The 20504-nt window shown below is 40.4% G+C and overlaps 1 protein-coding gene across 1 annotated transcript in view; it reads right to left on the bottom strand.

Annotated features, from left to right (window-relative positions):
• The window catches only part of LOC112264409 (tax1-binding protein 1 homolog A), a 55985-nt gene that overhangs the window by 21714 nt on the left and 13767 nt on the right, over positions 1 to 20504 (bottom strand). Inside the window, exons 6-8 of the mRNA XM_042295279.1 lie at positions 17990 to 18093; positions 16507 to 16597; positions 14598 to 14783 (exon numbers count right to left, since the gene is read on the bottom strand). Of these exons, the coding sequence (XP_042151213.1) occupies positions 14598 to 14783; positions 16507 to 16597; positions 17990 to 18093 (381 nt within the window). The remainder of the gene's footprint in view (positions 1 to 14597; positions 14784 to 16506; positions 16598 to 17989; positions 18094 to 20504) is intronic.

Raw genomic sequence — 20504 nt, forward strand, 5'->3', positions numbered from 1 at the left:
TAGTTACACATAGAAAAGCACTGGGGAAAAGTAGCTACACAGAAAAGCACTGGAGAAAAGTAGCTACACAGAAAAGTAATGGGGAAAAGTAGCTAAACAGAAAAGTAATGGGGAAAAGTAGCTAAACAGAAAAGTAATGGGGAAAAGTAGCTAAACAGAAAAGTAATGGGGAAAAGTAGCTACACATAGAAAAATACTGGGGAAAAGTAGCTACACATAGAGAAGTACTGGGGAAAAGTAGCTACACGTAGAAAAGCACTAGGGAAAAGTAGCTACACATAGAAAAGCACTGGGGAAAAGTAGCTACACGTAGTAAAGTACTGGGGAAAAGTAGCTACACGTAGAAAAGTACTGGGGAAAAGTAGCTACACATAGAAAAGCACTGGGGAAAAGTAGCTACACATAGAAAAGTACTGGAGAAAAGTAGCTACACAGAAAAGCACTGGAGAAAAGTAGCTACACATAGAAAAGTACTGGAGAAAAGTAGCTACACATAGAAAAGCACTGGGGAAAAGTAGCTACACATAGAAAAGTACTGGGGAAAAGTAGCTACACAGAAAAGTACTGGGGAAAAGTAGCTACACATAGAAAAGTACTGGGGAAAAGTAGCTACACATAGAAAAGCACTGGGGAAAAGTAGCTACACAGAAAAGCACTGGGGAAAAGTAGCTACACAGAAAAGCACTGGGGAAAAGTAGCTACACAGAAAAGCACTGGGGAAAAGTAGCTACACATAGAAAAGTACTGGAGAAAAGTAGCTACACATAGAAAAGTACTGGAGAAAAGTAGCTACACATAGAAAAGCACTGGAGAAAAGTAGCTACACATAGAAAAGCACTGGGGAAAAGTAGCTACACGTAGAAAAGTACTGGGGAAAAGTAGCTACACGGAGAAAAGTACTGGGGAAAAGTAGCTACACAGAAAAGCACTGGGGAAAAGTAGCTACACAGAAAAGCACTGGGGAAAAGTAGCTACACATAGAAAAGCACTGGAGAAAAGTAGCTACACGTAGAAAAGCACTGGGGAAAAGTAGCTAGACAGAAAAGCACTGGGGAAAAGTAGCTACACATAGAAAAGTACTGGGGAAAAGTAGCTACACATAGAAAAGCACTGGAGAAAAGTAGCTACACGTAGAAAAGCACTGGGGAAAAGTAGCTACACAGAAAGGTACTGGAGAAAAGTAGCTACGCATAGAAAAGCACTGGGGAAAAGTAGCTACACGTAGAAAAGTACTGGGGAAAAGTAGCTACACACAGAAAAGCACTGGAGAAAAGTAGCTACACATAGAAAGGTACTGGAGAAAAGTAGCTACACATAGAAAAGCACTGGGGGAAAGTAGCTACACATAGAAAAGTACTGGAGAAAAGTACTGGAGAAAAGTAGCTACACAGAAAAGCACTGGAGAAAAGTAGCTACACACAGAAAAGCACTGGAGAAAAGTAGCTACACATAGAAAAGTAGCTACACATAGAAAAGTACTGGAGAAAAGTAGCTACACATAGAAAGGTACTGGAGAAAAGTAGCTACACATAGAAAAGTAGCTACACATAGAAAGGTACTGGAGAAAAGTAGCTACACATAGAAAGGTACTGGAGAAAAGTAGCTACATAGAAAAGCACTGGGTAAAAGTAGCTACACGTAGAAAAGTACTGGAGAAAAGTAGCTACACATAGAAAAGTACTGGGGAAAAGTAGCTACACACAGAAAAGCACTGGAGAAAAGTAGCTACACAGAAAAGCACTGGAGAAAAGTAGCTAAACAGAAAAGTAATGGGGAAAAGTAGCTACACATAGAAAGGTACTGGAGAAAAGTAGTTACATATAGAAAGGTACTGGAGAAAAGTAGCTACACATAGAAAAGCACTGGAGAAAAGTAGCTACACATAGAAAAGCACTGGAGAAAAGTAGCTACACATAGAAAAGCACTGGGGAAAAGTAGCTACACGCAGAAAAGCACTGGAGAAAAGTAGCTACACAGAAAAGTAATGGGGAAAAGTAGCTAAACAGAAAAGTAATGGGGAAAGTAGCTACACATAGAAAGGTACTGGAGAAAAGTAGCTACACGTAGAAAAGTACTGGGGAAAAGTAGCTACACGTAGAAAAGTACTGGGGAAAAGTAGCTACACGTAGAAAAGTACTGGGGAAAAGTAGCTACACAGAAAAGTAATGGGGAAAAGTAGCTAAACAGAAAAGTAATGGGGAAAGTAGCTACACATAGAAAGGTACTGGAGAAAAGTAGTTACATATAGAAAAGTACTGGGGAAAAGTAGCTACACGTAGAAAAGTACTGGGGAAAAGTAGCTACACAGAAAAGTACTGGGGAAAAGTAGCTACACAGAAAAGCACTGGGGAAAAGTAGCTACACAGAAAAGCACTGGGGAAAAGTAGCTACACAGAAAAGCACTGGGGAAAATTAGCTACACAGAAAGTACTGGGGAAAAGTAGCTACACACAGAAAAGCACTGGAGAAAAGTAGCTACACATAGAAAAGTAGCTACACATAGAAAAGTACTGGAGAAAAGTAGCTACACATAGAAAGGTACTGGAGAAAAGTAGCTACACATAGAAAGGTACTGGAGAAAAGTAGCTACACATAGAAAAGTACTGGAGAAAAGTAGCTACACATAGAAAGGTACTGGAGAAAAGTAGCTACACAGAAAAGTAATGGGGAAAAGTAGCTAAACAGAAAAGTAATGGGGAAAAGTAGCTAAACAGAAAAGTAATGGGGAAAAGTAGCTAAACAGAAAAGTACTGGGGAAAAGTAGCTACACACAGAAAAGCACTGGAGATAAGTAGCTACACATAGAAAAGTACTGGAGAAAAGTAGCTACACATAGAAAGGCACTGGAGAAAAGTAGCTACACGTAGAAAAGCACTGGGGAAAAGTAGCTACACGTAGAAAAGCACTGGGGAAATGTAGCTACACGTAGAAAAGTACTGGGGAAAAGTAGCTACACAGAAAAGCACTGGGGAAAAGTAGCTACACAGAAAAGCACTGGGGAAAAGTAGCTACACAGAAAGTACTGGGGAAAAGTAGCTACACAGAAAAGTACTGGGGAAAAGTAGCTACACAGAAAAGTACTGGGGAAAAGTAGCTACACAGAAAGTACTGGGGAAAAGTAGCTATACAGAAAAGTACTGGGGAAAAGTAGCTACACAGAAAAGTAGCTACATATAGAAAACTCCTGGGGAAAAGTAGCTACACATAGAAAACTCCTGGGGAAAAGTAGCTACACATAGAAAAGTACTGGGGAAAAGTAGCTACACACAGAAAAGCACTGGAGAAAAGTAGCTACACTTAGAAAGGTACTGGAGAAAAGTAGCTACACAGAAAAGTAATGGGGAAAAGTAGCTAAACAGAAAAGTAATGGGGAAAAGTAGCTTCAAATAGAAAAGTACTGGAGAAAAGTAGCTACACATAGAAAAGTGCTGGGGAAAAGTAGGTACACAGAAAAGTACTGGGGAAAGTAGCTACACGTAGAAAAGTACTGGGGAAAAGTAGCCACACAGAAAAGCACTGGGGAAAAGTAGCTACACATAGAAAAGTGCTGGGGAAAAGTAGGTACACAGAAAAGTACTGGGGAAAGTAGCTACACAGAAAAGTACTGGGGAAAAGTAGCTACACAGAAAAGCACTGGGGAAAAGTAGCTACACAGAAAAGCACTGGGGAAAAGTAGCTACACATAGAAAAGCACTGGGGAAAAGTAGCCACACATAGAAAAGCACTGGGGAAAAGTAGGTACACAGAAAAGTACTGGGGACAGAAGCTACACACAAAAAAGCACTGGAGAAAAGTAGCTACACACAGAAAAGCACTGGAGAAAAGTAGCTACACATAGAAAAGTACTGGAGAAAAGTAGCTACACATAGAAAAGTACTGGGGAAAAGTAGCTACACAGAAAAGCACTGGGGAAAAGTAGCTACACAGAAAAGCACTGGGGAAAAGTAGCTACACATAGAAAAGCACTGGGGAAAAGTAGCTACACATAGAAAAGCACTGGGGAAAAGTAGCTACAAATAGAAAAGTACTGGAGAAAAGTAGCTACACATAGAAAAGTACTGGAGAAAAGTAGCTACACACAGAAAAGCACTGGAGAAAAGTAGCTACACATAGAAAAGTACTGGAGAAAAGTAGTTACACATAGAAAAGTACTGGAGAAAAGTAGCTACACATAGAAAAGTACTGGAGAAAAGTAGCTAAACAGAAAAGTAATGGGGAAAAGTAGCTACACATAGAAAGGTACTGGAGAAAAGTAGTTACATATAGAAAGGTACTGGAGAAAAGTAGCTACACAGAAAAGCACTGGGGAAAAGTAGCTACACAGAAAAGCACTGGGGAAAAGTAGCTACACAGAAAAGCACTGGGGAAAAGTAGCTACACAGAAAAGCACTGGGGAAAAGTAGCTACAAATAGAAAAGTACTGGAGAAAAGTAGCGACACATAGAAAAGTACTGGAGAAAAGTAGCTACACATAGAAAGGTACTGGAGAAAAGTAGCTACACATAGAAATGTACTGGAGAAAAGTAGCTACACAGAAAAGCACTGGGGAAAAGTAGCTACAAGTAGAAAAGTACTGGAGAAAAGTAGCTACACAGAAAAGTGTTGGGGAAAAGTAGGTACACAGAAAAGTACTGGGGAAAGTAGCTACACACAGAAAGGCACTGGAGAAAAGTAGCTACACACAGAAAAGCACTGGAGAAAAGTAGCTACACATAGAAAAGTACTGGAGAAAAGTAGCTACACATAGAAAAGCACTGGAGAAAAGTAGCTACACATAGAAAAGCACTGGGGAAAAGTAGCTACACATAGAAAAGTACTGGAGAAAAGTAGCTACACTTAGAAAAGTACTGGAGAAAAGTAGCTACACATAGAAAAGTACTGGAGAAAAGTAGCTACACATAGAAAGGTACTGGAGAAAAGTAGCTACACAGAAAAGAAATGGGGAAAAGTAGCTACACGTAGAAAAGTACTGGAGAAAAGTAGCTACACAGAAAAGCACTGGAGAAAAGTAGCTACACATAGAAAGGTACTGGAGAAAAGTAGCTACACATAGAAAAGTACTGGAGAAAAGTAGCTACACATAGAAAAGTGCTGGGGAAAAGTAGGTACACAGAAAAGTACTGGGGAAAGTAGCTACACACAGAAAAGCACTGGAGAAAAGTAGCTACACACAGAAAAGCACTGGAGAAAAGTAGCTACACATAGAAAAGTACTGGAGAAAAGTAGCTACACATAGAAAGGTACTGGAGAAAAGTAGCTACACAGAAAAGTAATGGGGAAAAGTAGCTAAACAGAAAAGTAATGGGGAAAAGTAGCTAAACAGAAAAGTAATGGGGAAAAGTAGCTACAAATAGAAAAGTACTGGAGAAAAGTAGCTACACATAGAAAAGTACTGGAGAAAAGTAGCTACACATAGAAAAGTGATGGGGAAAAGTAGGTACACAGAAAAGTACTGGGGAAAGTAGCTATACACAGAAAAGCACTGGAGAAAAGTAGCTACACATAGAAAAGCACTGGAGAAAAGTAGCTACACACAGAAAAGCACTGGAGAAAAGTAGCTACACGTAGAAAAGCACTGGAGAAAAGTAGCTACACATAGAAAAGCACTGGGGAAAAGTAGCTACACGTAGAAAAGTACTGGAGAAAAGTAGCTACACATAGAAAAGCACTGGGGAAAAGTAGCTACACGTAGAAAAGTACTGGGGAAAAGTAGCTACACATAGAAAGGTACTGGAGAAAAGTAGCTACACAGAAAAGAAATGGGGAAAAGTAGCTAAACAGAAAAGTAATGGGGAAAAGTAGCTAAACAGAAAAGTACTGGGGAAAAGTAGCTACAAATAGAAAAGTACTGGAGAAAAGTAGCTACACATAGAAAAGTACTGGAGAAAAGTAGCTACACATAGAAAAGTGATGGGGAAAAGTAGGTACACAGAAAAGTACTGGGGAAAGTAGCTACACACAGAAAAGCACTGGAGAAAAGTAGCTACACACAGAAAAGCACTGGAGAAAAGTAGCTACACATAGAAAAGTACTGGAGAAAAGTAGCTACACATAGAAAGGTACTGGAGAAAAGTAGCTACACAGAAAAGTAATGGGGAAAAGTAGCTAAACAGAAAAGTAATGGGGAAAAGTAGCTAAACAGAAAAGTAATGGGGAAAAGTAGCTACAAATAGAAAAGTACTGGAGAAAAGTAGCTACACATAGAAAAGTACTGGAGAAAAGTAGCTACACATAGAAAAGTGCTGGGGAAAAGTAGGTACACAGAAAAGTACTGGGGAAAGTAGCTACACACAGAAAAGCACTGGAGAAAAGTAGCTACACACAGAAAAGCACTGGAGAAAAGTAGCTACACGTAGAAAAGTACTGGAGAAAAGTAGCTACACATAGAAAAGCACTGGGGAAAAGTAGCTACACATAGAAAAGCACTGGGGAAAAGTAGCTACACATAGAAAAGTACTGGAGAAAAGTAGCTACACACAGAAAAGCACTGGAGAAAAGTAGCTACACATAGAAAAGTAGCTACACATAGAAAAGTACTGGAGAAAAGTAGCTACACATAGAAAGGTACTGGAGAAAAGTAGCTACACATAGAAAGGTACTGGAGAAAAGTAGCTACACATAGAAAGGTACTGGAGAAAAGTAGCTACACATAGAAAAGCACTGGGGAAAAGTAGCTACACATAGAAAAGAACTGGAGAAAAGTAGCTACACATAGAAAAGTACTGGAGAAAAGTAGCTACACAGAAAAGTAATGGGGAAAAGTAGCTAAACAGAAAAGTAATGGGGAAAAGTAGCTAAACAGAAAAGTAATGGGGAAAAGTAGCTACAAATAGAAAAGTACTGGAGAAAAGTAGCTACACATTGAAAAGTGCTGGGGAAAAGTAGGTACACAGAAAAGTACTGGGGAAAGTAGCTACACACAGAAAAGCACTGGAGAAAAGTAGCTACACATAGAAAAGCACTGGGGAAAAGTAGCTACACGTAGAAAAGTACTGGAGAAAAGTAGCTACACATAGAAAAGTGATGGGGAAAAGTAGGTACACAGAAAAGTACTGGGGAAAGTAGCTATACACAGAAAAGCACTGGAGAAAAGTAGCTACACATAGAAAGGTACTGGAGAAAAGTAGCTACACGTAGAAAAGTACTGGGGAAAAGTAGCTACACATAGAAAAGAACTGGAGAAAAGTAGCTACACATAGAAAAGCACTGGGTAAAAGTAGCTACACGTAGAAAAGTACTGGAGAAAAGTAGCTACACATAGAAAAGTACTGGGGAAAAGTAGCTACACACAGAAAAGCACTGGAGAAAAGTAGCTACACATAGAAAAGTACTGGAGAAAAGTAGCTACACAGAAAAGTAATGGGGAAAAGTAGCTAAACAGAAAAGTAATGGGGAAAAGTAGCTACACATAGAAAAGTACTGGAGAAAAGTAGCTACACATAGAAAAGTGCTGGGGAAAAGTAGCTACACAGAAAAGTACTGGAGAAAAGTAGCTACACAGAAAAGTGCTGGGGAAAAGTAGGTACACAGAAAAGTACTGGGGAAAGTAGCTACACACAGAAAGGCACTGGAGAAAAGTAGCTACACATAGAAAAGCACTGGGGAAAAGTAGCTACACATAGAAAAGAACTGGAGAAAAGTAGCTACACATAGAAAGGTACTGGAGAAAAGTAGCTACACAGAAAAGTAATGGGGAAAAGTAGCTAAACAGAAAAGTAATGGGGAAAAGTAGCTAAACAGAAAAGTAATGGGGAAAAGTAGCTACAAATAGAAAAGTACTGGAGAAAAGTAGCTACACATAGAAAAGTACTGGAGAAAAGTAGCTACACATAGAAAAGTGCTGGGGAAAAGTAGGTACACAGAAAAGTACTGGGGAAAGTAGCTACACACAGAAAAGCACTGGAGAAAAGTAGCTACACACAGAAAAGCACTGGAGAAAAGTAGCTACACATAGAAAAGCACTGGAGAAAAGTAGCTACACATAGAAAAGCACTGGAGAAAAGTAGCTACACATAGAAAAGCACTGGGGAAAAGTAGCTACACGTAGAAAAGTACTGGGGAAAAGTAGCTACACACAGAAAAGCACTGGAGAAAAGTAGCTACACATAGAAAAGTAGCTACACATAGAAAAGTACTGGAGAAAAGTAGCTACACATAGAAAGGTACTGGAGAAAAGTAGCTACACATAGAAAGGTACTGGAGAAAAGTAGCTACACATAGAAAAGCACTGGGGAAAAGTAGCTACACATAGAAAAGTACTGGGGAAAAGTAGCTACACACAGAAAAGCACTGGAGAAAAGTAGCTACACACAGAAAAGCACTGGAGAAAAGTAGCTAAACAGAAAAGTAATGGGGAAAAGTAGCTAAACAGAAAAGTAATGGGGAAAAGTAGCTAAACAGAAAAGTAATGGGGAAAAGTAGCTACAAATAGAAAAGTACTGGAGAAAAGTAGCTACACATTGAAAAGTGCTGGGGAAAAGTAGGTACACAGAAAAGTACTGGGGAAAGTAGCTACACATAGAAAAGCACTGGAGAAAAGTAGCTACACATAGAAAAGCACTGGGGAAAAGTAGCTACACATAGAAAAGCACTGGGGAAAAGTAGCTACACGTAGAAAAGTACTGGGGAAAAGTAGCTACACAGAAAAGTACTGGGGAAAAGTAGCTACACAGAAAAGTACTGGGGAAAAGTAGCTACACAGAAAAGTACTGGGGAAAAGTAGCTACATATAGAAAACTCCTGGGGAAAAGTAGCTACACATAGAAAACTCCTGGGGAAAAGTAGCTACACGTAGAAAACTCCTGGGGAAAAGTAGCTACAAGTAGAAAAGCACTGGAGAAAAGTAGCTACACATAGAAAAGCAGTGTGGAAAAGTAGCTACACGTAGAAAAGTACTGGGGAAAAGTAGCTACACGTAGAAAAGTACTGGGGAAAAGTAGGTACACAGAAAAGTACTGGGGAAAGTAGCTACACACAGAAAGGCACTGGAGAAAAGTAGCTACACATAGAAAAGCACTGGGGAAAAGTAGCTACACATAGAAAAGAACTGGAGAAAAGTAGCTACACATAGAAAGGTACTGGAGAAAAGTAGCTACACGTAGAAAAGTACTGGGGAAAAGTAGCTACACATAGAAAAGAACTGGAGAAAAGTAGCTACACATAGAAAAGCACTGGGTAAAAGTAGCTACACGTAGAAAAGTACTGGAGAAAAGTAGCTACACAGAAAAGTAATGGGGAAAAGTAGCTAAACAGAAAAGTAATGGGGAAAGTAGCTACACATAGAAAGGTACTGGAGAAAAGTAGCTACACGTAGAAAAGTACTGGGGAAAAGTAGCTACACGTAGAAAAGTACTGGGGAAAAGTAGCTACACGGAGAAAAGTACTGGGGAAAAGTAGCTACACAGAAAAGCACTGGGGAAAAGTAGCTACACAGAAAAGCACTGGGGAAAAGTAGCTACACATAGAAAAGCACTGGGGAAAAGTAGCTACACGTAGAAAAGTACTGGGGAAAAGTAGCTACACGTAGAAAAGCACTGGGGAAAAGTAGCTACACAGAAAAGCACTGGGGAAAAGTAGCTACACAGAAAAGCACTGGGGAAAAGTAGCTACACAGAAAAGCACTGGGGAAAAGTAGCTACACAGAAAAGCACTGGGGAAAATTAGCTACACAGAAAGTACTGGGGAAAAGTAGCTACACACAGAAAAGCACTGGAGAAAAGTAGCTACACATAGAAAAGTAGCTACACATAGAAAAGTACTGGAGAAAAGTAGCTACACATAGAAAGGTACTGGGGAAAAGTAGCTACACATAGAAAAGTACTGGAGAAAAGTAGCTACACATAGAAAAGTACTGGAGAAAAGTAGCTACACATAGAAAGGTACTGGAGAAAAGTAGCTACACAGAAAAGTAATGGGGAAAAGTAGCTAAACAGAAAAGTAATGGGGAAAAGTAGCTAAACAGAAAAGTAATGGGGAAAAGTAGCTAAACAGAAAAGTAATGGGGAAAAGTAGCTAAACAGAAAAGTAATGGGGAAAAGTAGCTAAACAGAAAAGTAATGGGGAAAAGTAGCTACACACAGAAAAGCACTGGAGAAAAGTAGCTACACGTAGAAAAGCACTGGAGAAAAGTAGCTACACGTAGAAAAGCACTGGAGAAAAGTAGCTACACGTAGAAAAGCACTGGGGAAAAGTAGCTACACGTAGAAAAGCACTGGGGAAAAGTAGCTACACGTAGAAAAGTACTGGAGAAAAGTAGCTACACGTAGAAAAGTACTGGGGAAAAGTAGCTACACAGAAAAGCACTGGGGAAAAGTAGCTACACAGAAAAGCACTGGGGAAAAGTAGCTACACAGAAAAGCACTGGGGAAAAGTAGCTACACAGAAAAGCACTGGGGAAAAGTAGCTACACAGAAAAGTACTGGGGAAAAGTAGCTACACAGAAAAGTACTGGGGAAAAGTAGCTACACAGAAAGTACTGGGGAAAAGTAGCTACACAGAAAAGTACTGGGGAAAAGTAGCTACACAGAAAAGTACTGGGGAAAAGTAGCTACATATAGAAAACTCCTGGGGAAAAGTAGCTACACATAGAAAACTCCTGGGGAAAAGTAGCTACACGTAGAAAACTCCTGGGGAAAAGTAGCTACACGTAGAAAAGCACTGGAGAAAAGTAGCTACACATAGAAAAGCACTGGGGAAAAGTAGCTACACATAGAAAAGTACTGGGGAAAAGTAGCTACACACAGAAAAGCACTGGAGAAAAGTAGCTACACTTAGAAAGGTACTGGAGAAAAGTAGCTACACAGAAAAGTAATGGGGAAAAGTAGCTAAACAGAAAAGTAATGGGGAAAAGTAGCTACAAATAGAAAAGTACTGGAGAAAAGTAGCTACACATAGAAAAGTGCTGGGGAAAAGTAGGTACACAGAAAAGTACTGGGGAAAGTAGCTACACGTAGAAAAGTACTGGGGAAAAGTAGCTACACAGAAAAGCACTGGGGAAAAGTAGCTACACAGAAAAGCACTGGGGAAAAGTAGCTAAACAGAAAAGCACAGAGGAAAAGTAGCTACACAGAAAAGCACTGGGGAAAAGTAGCTACACATAGAAAAGCACTGGAGAAAAGTAGCTACACATAGAAAAGTACTGGGGAAAAGTAGCTACACATAGAAAAGTGCTGGGGAAAAGTAGGTACACAGAAAAGTACTGGGGACAGAAGCTACACACAAAAAAGCACTGGAGAAAAGTAGCTACACACAGAAAAGCACTGGAGAAAAGTAGCTACACATAGAAAAGTACTGGAGAAAAGTAGCTACACATAGAAAGGTACTGGAGAAAAGTAGCTACACATAGAAAAGCACTGGGGAAAAGTAGCTACACGTAGAAAAGTACTGGGGAAAAGTAGCTACACGTAGAAAAGCACTGGGGAAAAGTAGCTACACGTAGAAAAGCACTGGGGAAAAGTAGCTACACATAGAAAAGTACTGGAGAAAAGTAGCTACACGTAGAAAAGTACTGGAGAAAAGTAGCTACACATAGAAAAGCACTGGAGAAAAGTAGCTACACATAGAAAAGCACTGGGGAAAAGTAGCTACACGTAGAAAAGTACTGGGGAAAAGTAGCTACAAATAGAAAAGTACTGGAGAAAAGTAGCTACACATAGAAAAGTACTGGGGAAAAGTAGCTACACATAGAAAAGTACTGGGGAAAAGTAGTTACAAATAGAAAAGTACTGGAGAAAAGTAGCTACACATAGAAAAGTACTGGGGAAAAGTAGCTACACATAGAAAAGTACTGGGGAAAAGTAGCTACACGGAAAAGCACTGGGGAAAAGTAGCTACATAGAAAAGCACTGGGGAAAAGTAGCTACAAGTAGAAAAGTACTGGAGAAAAGTAGCTACACGTAGAAAAGTACTGGAGAAAAGTAGCTACACGTAGAAAAGTACTGGAGAAAAGTAGCTACACAGAAAAGTAATGGGGAAAAGTAGCTAAACAGAAAAGTAATGGGGAAAAGTAGCTACAAATAGAAAAGTACTGGAGAAAAGTAGCTACACATAGAAAAGCACTGGGGAAAAGTAGCTACACAGAAAAGTACTGGAGAAAAGTAGCTACACATAGAAAAGTACTGGGGAAAAGTAGCTACACACAGAAAAGCACTGGAGAAAAGTAGCTACACATAGAAAAGTACTGGAGAAAAGTAGCTACACATAGAAAGGTACTGGAGAAAAGTAGCTACACAGAAAAGTAATGGGGAAAAGTAGCTAAACAGAAAAGTAATGGGGAAAAGTAGCTAAACAGAAAAGTAATGGGGAAAAGTAGCTAAACAGAAAAGTAATGGGGAAAAGTAGCTACAAATAGAAAAGTACTGGAGAAAAGTAGCTACACATAGAAAAGTACTGGAGAAAAGTAGCTACACATTGAAAAGTGCTGGGGAAAAGTAGGTACACAGAAAAGTACTGGGAAAAGTAGCTACACACAGAAAAGCACTGGAGAAAAGTAGCTACACACAGAAAAGCACTGGAGAAAAGTAGCTACACGTAGAAAAGTACTGGAGAAAAGTAGTTACACTTAGAAAGGTACTGGAGAAAAGTAGCTACACAGAAAAGTAATGGGGAAAAGTAGCTAAACAGAAAAGTAATGGGGAAAAGTAGCTACACATAGAAAGGTACTGGAGAAAAGTAGCTACACATAGAAAGGTACTGGAGAAAAGTAGCTACACATAGAAAAGCACTGGGGAAAAGTAGCTACACATAGAAAAGAACTGGAGAAAAGTAGCTACACACAGAAAAGCACTGGAGAAAAGTAGCTACACACAGAAAAGCACTGGAGAAAAGTAGCTAAACAGAAAAGTAATGGGGAAAAGTAGCTACACATAGAAAGGTACTGGAGAAAAGTAGTTACATATAGAAAGGTACTGGAGAAAAGTAGCTACACATAGAAAAGCACTGGAGAAAAGTAGCTACACATAGAAAAGCACTGGGGAAAAGTAGCTACACAGAAAAGTACTGGGGAAAAGTAGCTACACATAGAAAAGTACTGGAGAAAAGTAGCTACACATAGAAAAGTACTGGAGAAAAGTAGCTACACATAGAAAGGTACTGGAGAAAAGTAGCTACACATAGAAATGTACTGGAGAAAAGTAGCTACACAGAAAAGCACTGGGGAAAAGTAGCTACAAGTAGAAAAGTACTGGAGAAAAGTAGCTACACAGAAAAGTAATGGGGAAAAGTAGCTAAACAGAAAAGTAATGGGGAAAAGTAGCTAAACAGAAAAGTAATGGGGAAAAGTAGCTAAACAGAAAAGTAATGGGGAAAAGTAGCTAAACAGAAAAGTAATGGGGAAAAGTAGCTACGAATAGAAAAGTACTGGGGAAAAGTAGGTACACAGAAAAGTACTGGGGAAAGTAGCTACACACAGAAAAGCACTGGAGAAAAGTAGCTACACACAGAAAAGCACTGGAGAAAAGTAGCTACACGTAGAAAAGCACTGGAGAAAAGTAGCTACACATAGAAAAGCACTGGAGAAAAGTAGCTACACAGAAAAGCACTGGGGAAAAGTAGCTACACAGAAAAGCACTGGGGAAAAGTAGCTACACAGAAAAGTACTGGGGAAAAGTAGCTACACATAGAAAACTCCTGGGGAAAAGTAGCTACACAGAAAAGTACTGGGGAAAAGTAGCTACACAGAAAAGTACTGGGGAAAAGTAGCTACACAGAAAAGTACTGGGGAAAAGTAGCTACATATAGAAAACTCCTGGGGAAAAGTAGCTACACAGAAAACTCCTGGGGAAAAGTAGCTACACGTAGAAAACTCCTGGGGAAAAGTAGCTATACATTGGTCATGAAGCTCTAACTGACAGAATGCCCGTTGGTGAATTCTCATCCGAGTGAAGTGCAACTGAAGCACAAAATGACTGATGCCGGCAGAAATTACAATAAGAAGCATTTTACATCTGCATTTACAAAACGCAGCAAGATATTTGTTATACATTGGTTTTTTTATCCTGTGAGAAAAATGCAGAATTCTGCATTAACGCAACCCTTAAGTTTGATTTGCTAGTGGCTGAATTAATAAGGTGACAGGGCATCATATTGAGAAGTCAAAGCCATTTGTACAGCTGCCACGGCAGGTCCGTTGCCTTAGCAACTCCACTCCACTCAAGACACAGTGTGCAGCCTACACATGCTGCTCCAGAGCAAGTACTGTTCTTCCTTCAGACAAGCATTCTGGTAATAAACGCCCAATGGGCACCCTCTTGTGTAATACTGTGTATATCCTGGTATGAGAGAATAACTGCAAGACAATATGAACACCTGGATACTGCCAGACCCTAATGTGCCCATGAAAACTGTTTTCACACCATAACATAGGAAGATAGAAAATGTTACGAGGTTACAGTACACTTCCGAGATCTCCTCCAACCCCCCCTAAAAAGGTTTTGATACTACTCATGAATTATATTGAATGTATCTATGTTCCCCCTTTATATCTAAATGTATTAATGACTTTGTAACAGCTCCAAACAGATGTCCATTACAACAAATGCTCACTGCTACCCTAATTTATAGAAAGACCCATATGAACACACACACCCCTCCCTCCTCACCTTGTCGACAGCGTGTGTGTGCAGCTCTTTCTCCAGGCGATCTTTCTGAGTGACGCAGGCTCGGAGCCTGTCCAGTTCTTCCTGGAACTGAGCGATGGTCACTTCTCTGTTGAGCTCCACAGCCTTCAGCATCTGCAGCTCTGCACTCAGCTTAGTGTTCTCTAGCTCCGTGCTACGCAGGTGGACCTACACACACACACACACACAGAGACCATTATAGACACACAGACAAAGAAAGACGATTATGAACACACACACATACAGTTTAAGTCGGAAGTTTACATACACTTAGGTTGGAGTCATTAAAACTCGTTTTTCAACAACTCCACAAATTTCTTGTTAACAAACTATAGTTTTGGCAAGTCGGTAAGGACATCTACTTTGTGCATGACAAGTAATTTTTCCAACAATTGTTTACAGACAGATTATTTCACTTATAATTCACTGTTCCAGTGTGTCAGAAGTTTACATACACTAAGTTGACTGTGCCTTTAAACAGCTTGGAGAATGCCTGAAAATTATGTAATTGCTTTAGAAGCTTCTGATAGGCTAAATAACATAATTTGAGTCAATTGGGGGTGTACCTGTGGATGTATTTCAAGGCCTACCTTCAAACTCAGTGCCTCTTTGCTTGACATCATGGGAAAATCAAAAGGAATCAGCCAAGACCTCAGAAAAAATTTGTAGACCTCCAGAAGTCTGGTTCATCCTTGGAAGCAATTTCCAAACACCTGAAGGTACCACGTTCATCTGTACAAACAATAGTACGCAAGTATAAACACCATGGGACCACACACCCGTCATACCGCTCAGGAAGGAGACGCATTCTGTCTCTAGAGATTAACGTACTTTGGTGCGAAAAGTGCAAATCAATCCTAGAACAGCAGCAAAAGACCTTGTGAAGATGCTGGAGGAAACCGGTACAAAAGTATCTAAATCCACATTAAAACGAGTCCTAAATCGACATAACCTGGAAGGCCGCTCAGCAAGGAAGAAGCTACTGCTCCAAAACCACCATAAAAAAGCCAGACTACGGTTTGCAACTGCACATGGGGACAAAGATCGTATTTTTTGGAGAAATGTCCTCTGGTCTGATGAAGCAAAAATATAACTGTTTGGCCATAATGACCATCGTTAAGTTTGGAGGAAAAAGGAGGAGGCTTGCAAGCCAAAGAACACCATCTCAACCATGGCAGTATCATGTTGTGGGGATGCTTTGCTGCAGGAGAGACTGGTGCACTTCACAAAATAGATGGCATCATGAGGGAGGAAAATTATGTGGATATATTGAAGCAACATCTCAAGGCATCAGTCAGGAAGTCAAAGCTTGGTCGCAAATGGGTCTTCCAAATGGACAATGACCCCATGCATACTTCCAAAGTTGTGGCAAAATGGCTTAAGGACAACAAAGTCAAGGTATTGGAGTGGCCATCAAAAAGCCCAGACCTCAAACCCAGAGAAAATGTGTGGGCAGAACTGAAAAAGTGTGTGCAAGCAAGGAGGCCTACAAACCTGACTCAGTTACACCAGCTCTGTCAGGACAAATGGGCCAAAATTCACCCAACTTATTGTGGGAAGCGTGTGGAAGGCGACCCAAAACGTTGGACCCAAGTAAAACAATTTAAAGGCAATGCTACCAAATACTAATTGAGTGTATGTAAACTTATGACCCACTGTGAATGTGATGAAAGAAATAAAAGCTGAAATATATAATTCTCTCAACTATTATTCTGACATTTTCCATTCTTATAATAAGGTGGTGATCCTAACTGACCTAAGACAGGGAATTGTTACTAGGATTAAATGTCAGGAATTGTGAAAAACTGAGTTTAAATGTATTTGGCTAAGGTGTATGTAAACTTCCGACTTCAACTGTAGATACATGTGCATACACAGTGTATCATTTCACCTTGTAAAGGTCCCTCTCGTCCTTCTCATTCTTCAGTTGGGTCTCCAGAGTGTCTCTATCTGCTGTCAGCTTCTTTAACCTGTCTCTCAGACTGGACAACAACAACTGCATTAATACCAATAATGTTCTCTCTAGTTTTCTGTACTGTATGTCATTTGAGTATAGTACTGTATCTATGGTGTTTCTCATCAACAGTCCAGTTAGTTTCCTTATAGTCCTTTTGTGTGTGTGTGTGTGTGTGTGTGTGTGTGTGTGTGTGTGTGTGTGCGCGTGCGTGCGTGCGGCAGGTTTTCCACTAGGCGTTAATAGCCGGCTCTTGGCCTATAAAAAATGAAAAAAGCTGATAATTAAAATTGGTGCCAGGCCGGGAGAAGAAAAAAATAGATTGCGAAATAATGTTTTTTAGCCTATTTAAAATGGTGGAAATACTAGTCGATGGAAATACATTTGACTGGCCATGCTTATCGGTCTATAGGGTAATTTGCATAATTGTGTGTAATTAAATTGCAGCGTGCATAGGCTACTGTATATTCCTTGTGAATCTTATTTATCACACCCCTACAGCACACAGATACAGAGCCTTGGAGCTGAACAATCTGCAGCAGCAGCATCTCAAACTGCAACAGATGGCAGGCCTCATCAGTGCGTCACACACCACTTTGCAATGAGCTGGAGGCAGTACGCGTTTTGAAAACACATAGTTAATTGTTTGAAAGCTGAACGTTTTAACATGTATTATGAGGCATGTCTTACCTTGCTTCAAAGCAGCCTATTAGATCTACACCACTCCCATGTGCGCTGCCCTTTTGACAATGGCGTTTTCTGCTAATTGCATTATGGAAAGAACATTTGCGTGTAGCCTACTGCCTTGTGCGCATCGCTGAGCTTTATAATGTGAAGAAATAATAGTTCATCAACATTTGAAGATAAACGCTCTGTTCTGTTGCCCTCATTGCTTTTTAAGTATTTAAAAATACATTTTTATGTATGAATTTGGGCTCTATCTTCCCACAGCTGTCCCAGTCGGTTTGGAATAGGCTATTCCTCGACAAGCTGACCAATAGAATAGGTCAACTTTTCTACTATGGGGGATAGTAGATTGGCGTAGGCTGTTTGGCTGTTTGTTACTCCTCTTGTTGGCTGAGGAAAAGTAAATGTGGACAGTTATTTGAGCATCTTCAAAATGCGCATCAGAATTCAGTATGGACTACACATTGTTGCATGCTCAACATGTTCTGTTAATATGAATTACCATAATCCAAATGTGATTTCTGTCATTCTGAGCAGTGTGGGTGGACGCCCTAATCAGGTTACACACCCAATGGATATGGGTCCGGCAGATTTATCAAATGTCCGGTAAATTAAAATGTTGCCGCCCAAATGTCCTGTCCACATTTTCCTAATGGAAACCCTGATGTGTGGCATGTGTGTTCCTCCTCACCAGTCCAGTTCCTATCCTTCCAGTGTGTGTGTTCCTCCTCACCAGTCCAGTTCGGTCTCTTTCTGCAGTCCTCTCTGTGTGACTCCCAGTAGGTCCTCCTCCAGCTGTCTGACCCGGTCTGTGGCCTCCTGCAGTCTCCTCCTCACCTCCTCCCTCTCCTCTGACAGGCCCTGAGAGGAGCGTAGCAGCTCCTGCAACCACACCACAGGCAACCTCAGCTGTCAATCACACTGTTAACCAATCACAGGCCCTGTCGGTCAGTCCGATTAGACCAGAGGTGTCAAACTCAATTCCTGGAAGGCTGAGTGTTTTCTGTTTTTTGTCTTTTCCTTTCAATTTGTGTTCAACTAAGACCCAGACAATGAGATGAGGGGAATTTCTACCTAATCAATGACCTTTACTGATCAATCAGGTAAAATGGAGGGAAATTCTGCAAATGCTTGGCTTTGTATTGAGTTTGACCCTCTCAATCAAAATGCTGTGTGATAACGAATGATGATTGGCAATGTTCTGAAACAAGAGACAACCATGAGAACCATTTGGAGTCTATCTATCCAGTATCTTGTACCTGGTCCTGCCAGTGATCTCCCCTGTTGGAACATGTTGAGAAGTAGAGGACATTAAATCACCTACAACACACTGCACCTGACAGACCAGAACGCCTACATAAACACCCCTCCATCACTCAACACGCACACACACGCACTTGTGCATCAGACAGACAGGCACATCACATCCATCAAACATACAGGTGCAGTATATACATTTGTATTTGTTTTGGGAAACACATGCACAGTGTCACACCCAGATGTCATGTGTAGTTCAGGTACAGCCCGCTGGCACCCTGGAGGACTGTATGATTTCAACTGCAGCCATTTGGGAAACACTTTAGCAGCGCAAAATACCTTATAAAACATGTTGTCGTAAAATTAGCAGCTGCAAAATATGTACTTACGTTTTCATGGTCCAGCTAAAGGACATTTTCATCAGTGCTGCACTAAAGGGCCATGGTGAATATACTGAAATGTTCTTGTGTACTGCACAAATGAACACGAGTACACACACACACACACACACACACACACCACTTATTTCATAAGAGAAACCCTTGTTGAATGAAGAATCTGACATTAATAAACTATGTACATTTTATTTACATCGATTTAGTACTTCATAAAATGACCAAGTAAGAAATCTCTCAAAGCTGTCTACCACACACACATTCCTTTTACTATACTTGTGGGGACCAAACAATTGATACCCATTCAAAATCCTATTTTCCCTAATCCTAATTCAAACCCTACACCTAACCCTAATTCAAACCCTATACCTAACACCTAACTCTAATTCAAACCCTATACCTAATCCCTAAGCCAAACCCTATACCTAACCCAAACCCTATAACTAACCCCTAAACCAAACCCTATACCTAACCCTAATTCAAACCCTATACCTAACCCCTAACCCTAATTCAAACCCTATACCTAACCCTAATTTAAACCCTATACCTAACCCCTAACCCTAATTTAAACCCTATACCTAACCCCTGAGCCTAATTCAAACCCTATACCTAACCCCTAGCCCTAATTCAAACCCTATACCTAACCCCTAACCCAAACCCTTAACCCTAATTCAAACCCTATACCTAACCCTAAATCAAACCCTATACCTAACCCCTAAACCTAATTCAAACCCTATACCTAACCCCTAAACCTAAGCCAAACCCTATATCTAACCCCTAACCCTAATTCAAACCCATACCTAACCCCTAACCCTAATTCAAACCCTATACCTAACCCCTAACCCTAATTCACACCCTATACCTAACCCCTGAGCCTAATTCAAACCCTATACCTAACCCCTAACCCTAATTCAAACCCTATACCTAACCCCTAACCCAAACCCTTAACCCTAATTCAAACCCTATACCTAACCCTAATTCAAACCCTATACCTAACCCCTAAACCTAATTCAAACCCTATACCTAACCCCTAAACCAAACCCTATACCTAACCCCTAACCCTAATTCACACCCTATACCTAACCCCTAAACCTAAACCCTATACCCTAACCTAACCCTAATTCACACCCTATACCTAACCCCTAAGCCTAATTTACACCCTATACCTAACCACTAAGCCAAACCCTATACCTAACCCCTAACCCTAATTCAAACCCATACCTAACCCCTAACCCTAATTCAAACCCTATACCTAACCCCTAACCCTAATTCACACCCTATACCTAACCCTAATTCACACCCTATACCTAACCCCTAACCCAAACCCAATACCTAACCCCTAACCCTAATTCACACCCTATACCTAACCCCTAACCCTATACCTAACCCCTAACCCTAATTCAAACCCATACCTAACCCCAAACCCTATACCTAACCCTACTTCACACCCTATACCTAACCCCTAACCCTAATTCAAACCCTATACCTAACTAACCCATGAGCCTAAAATATACTTTTTCCTTGTGAGGGATCAACAAAATGCCCCCACCTGTCCAAATGTTCATTTTTTTTAACCTCTGGTCCCCATACGGATAC

The sequence above is a fragment of the Oncorhynchus tshawytscha genome, linkage group LG13 (assembly GCF_018296145.1).
Source record: "Oncorhynchus tshawytscha isolate Ot180627B linkage group LG13, Otsh_v2.0, whole genome shotgun sequence".
Taxonomy (NCBI): Eukaryota; Metazoa; Chordata; class Actinopteri; order Salmoniformes; family Salmonidae; genus Oncorhynchus; species Oncorhynchus tshawytscha.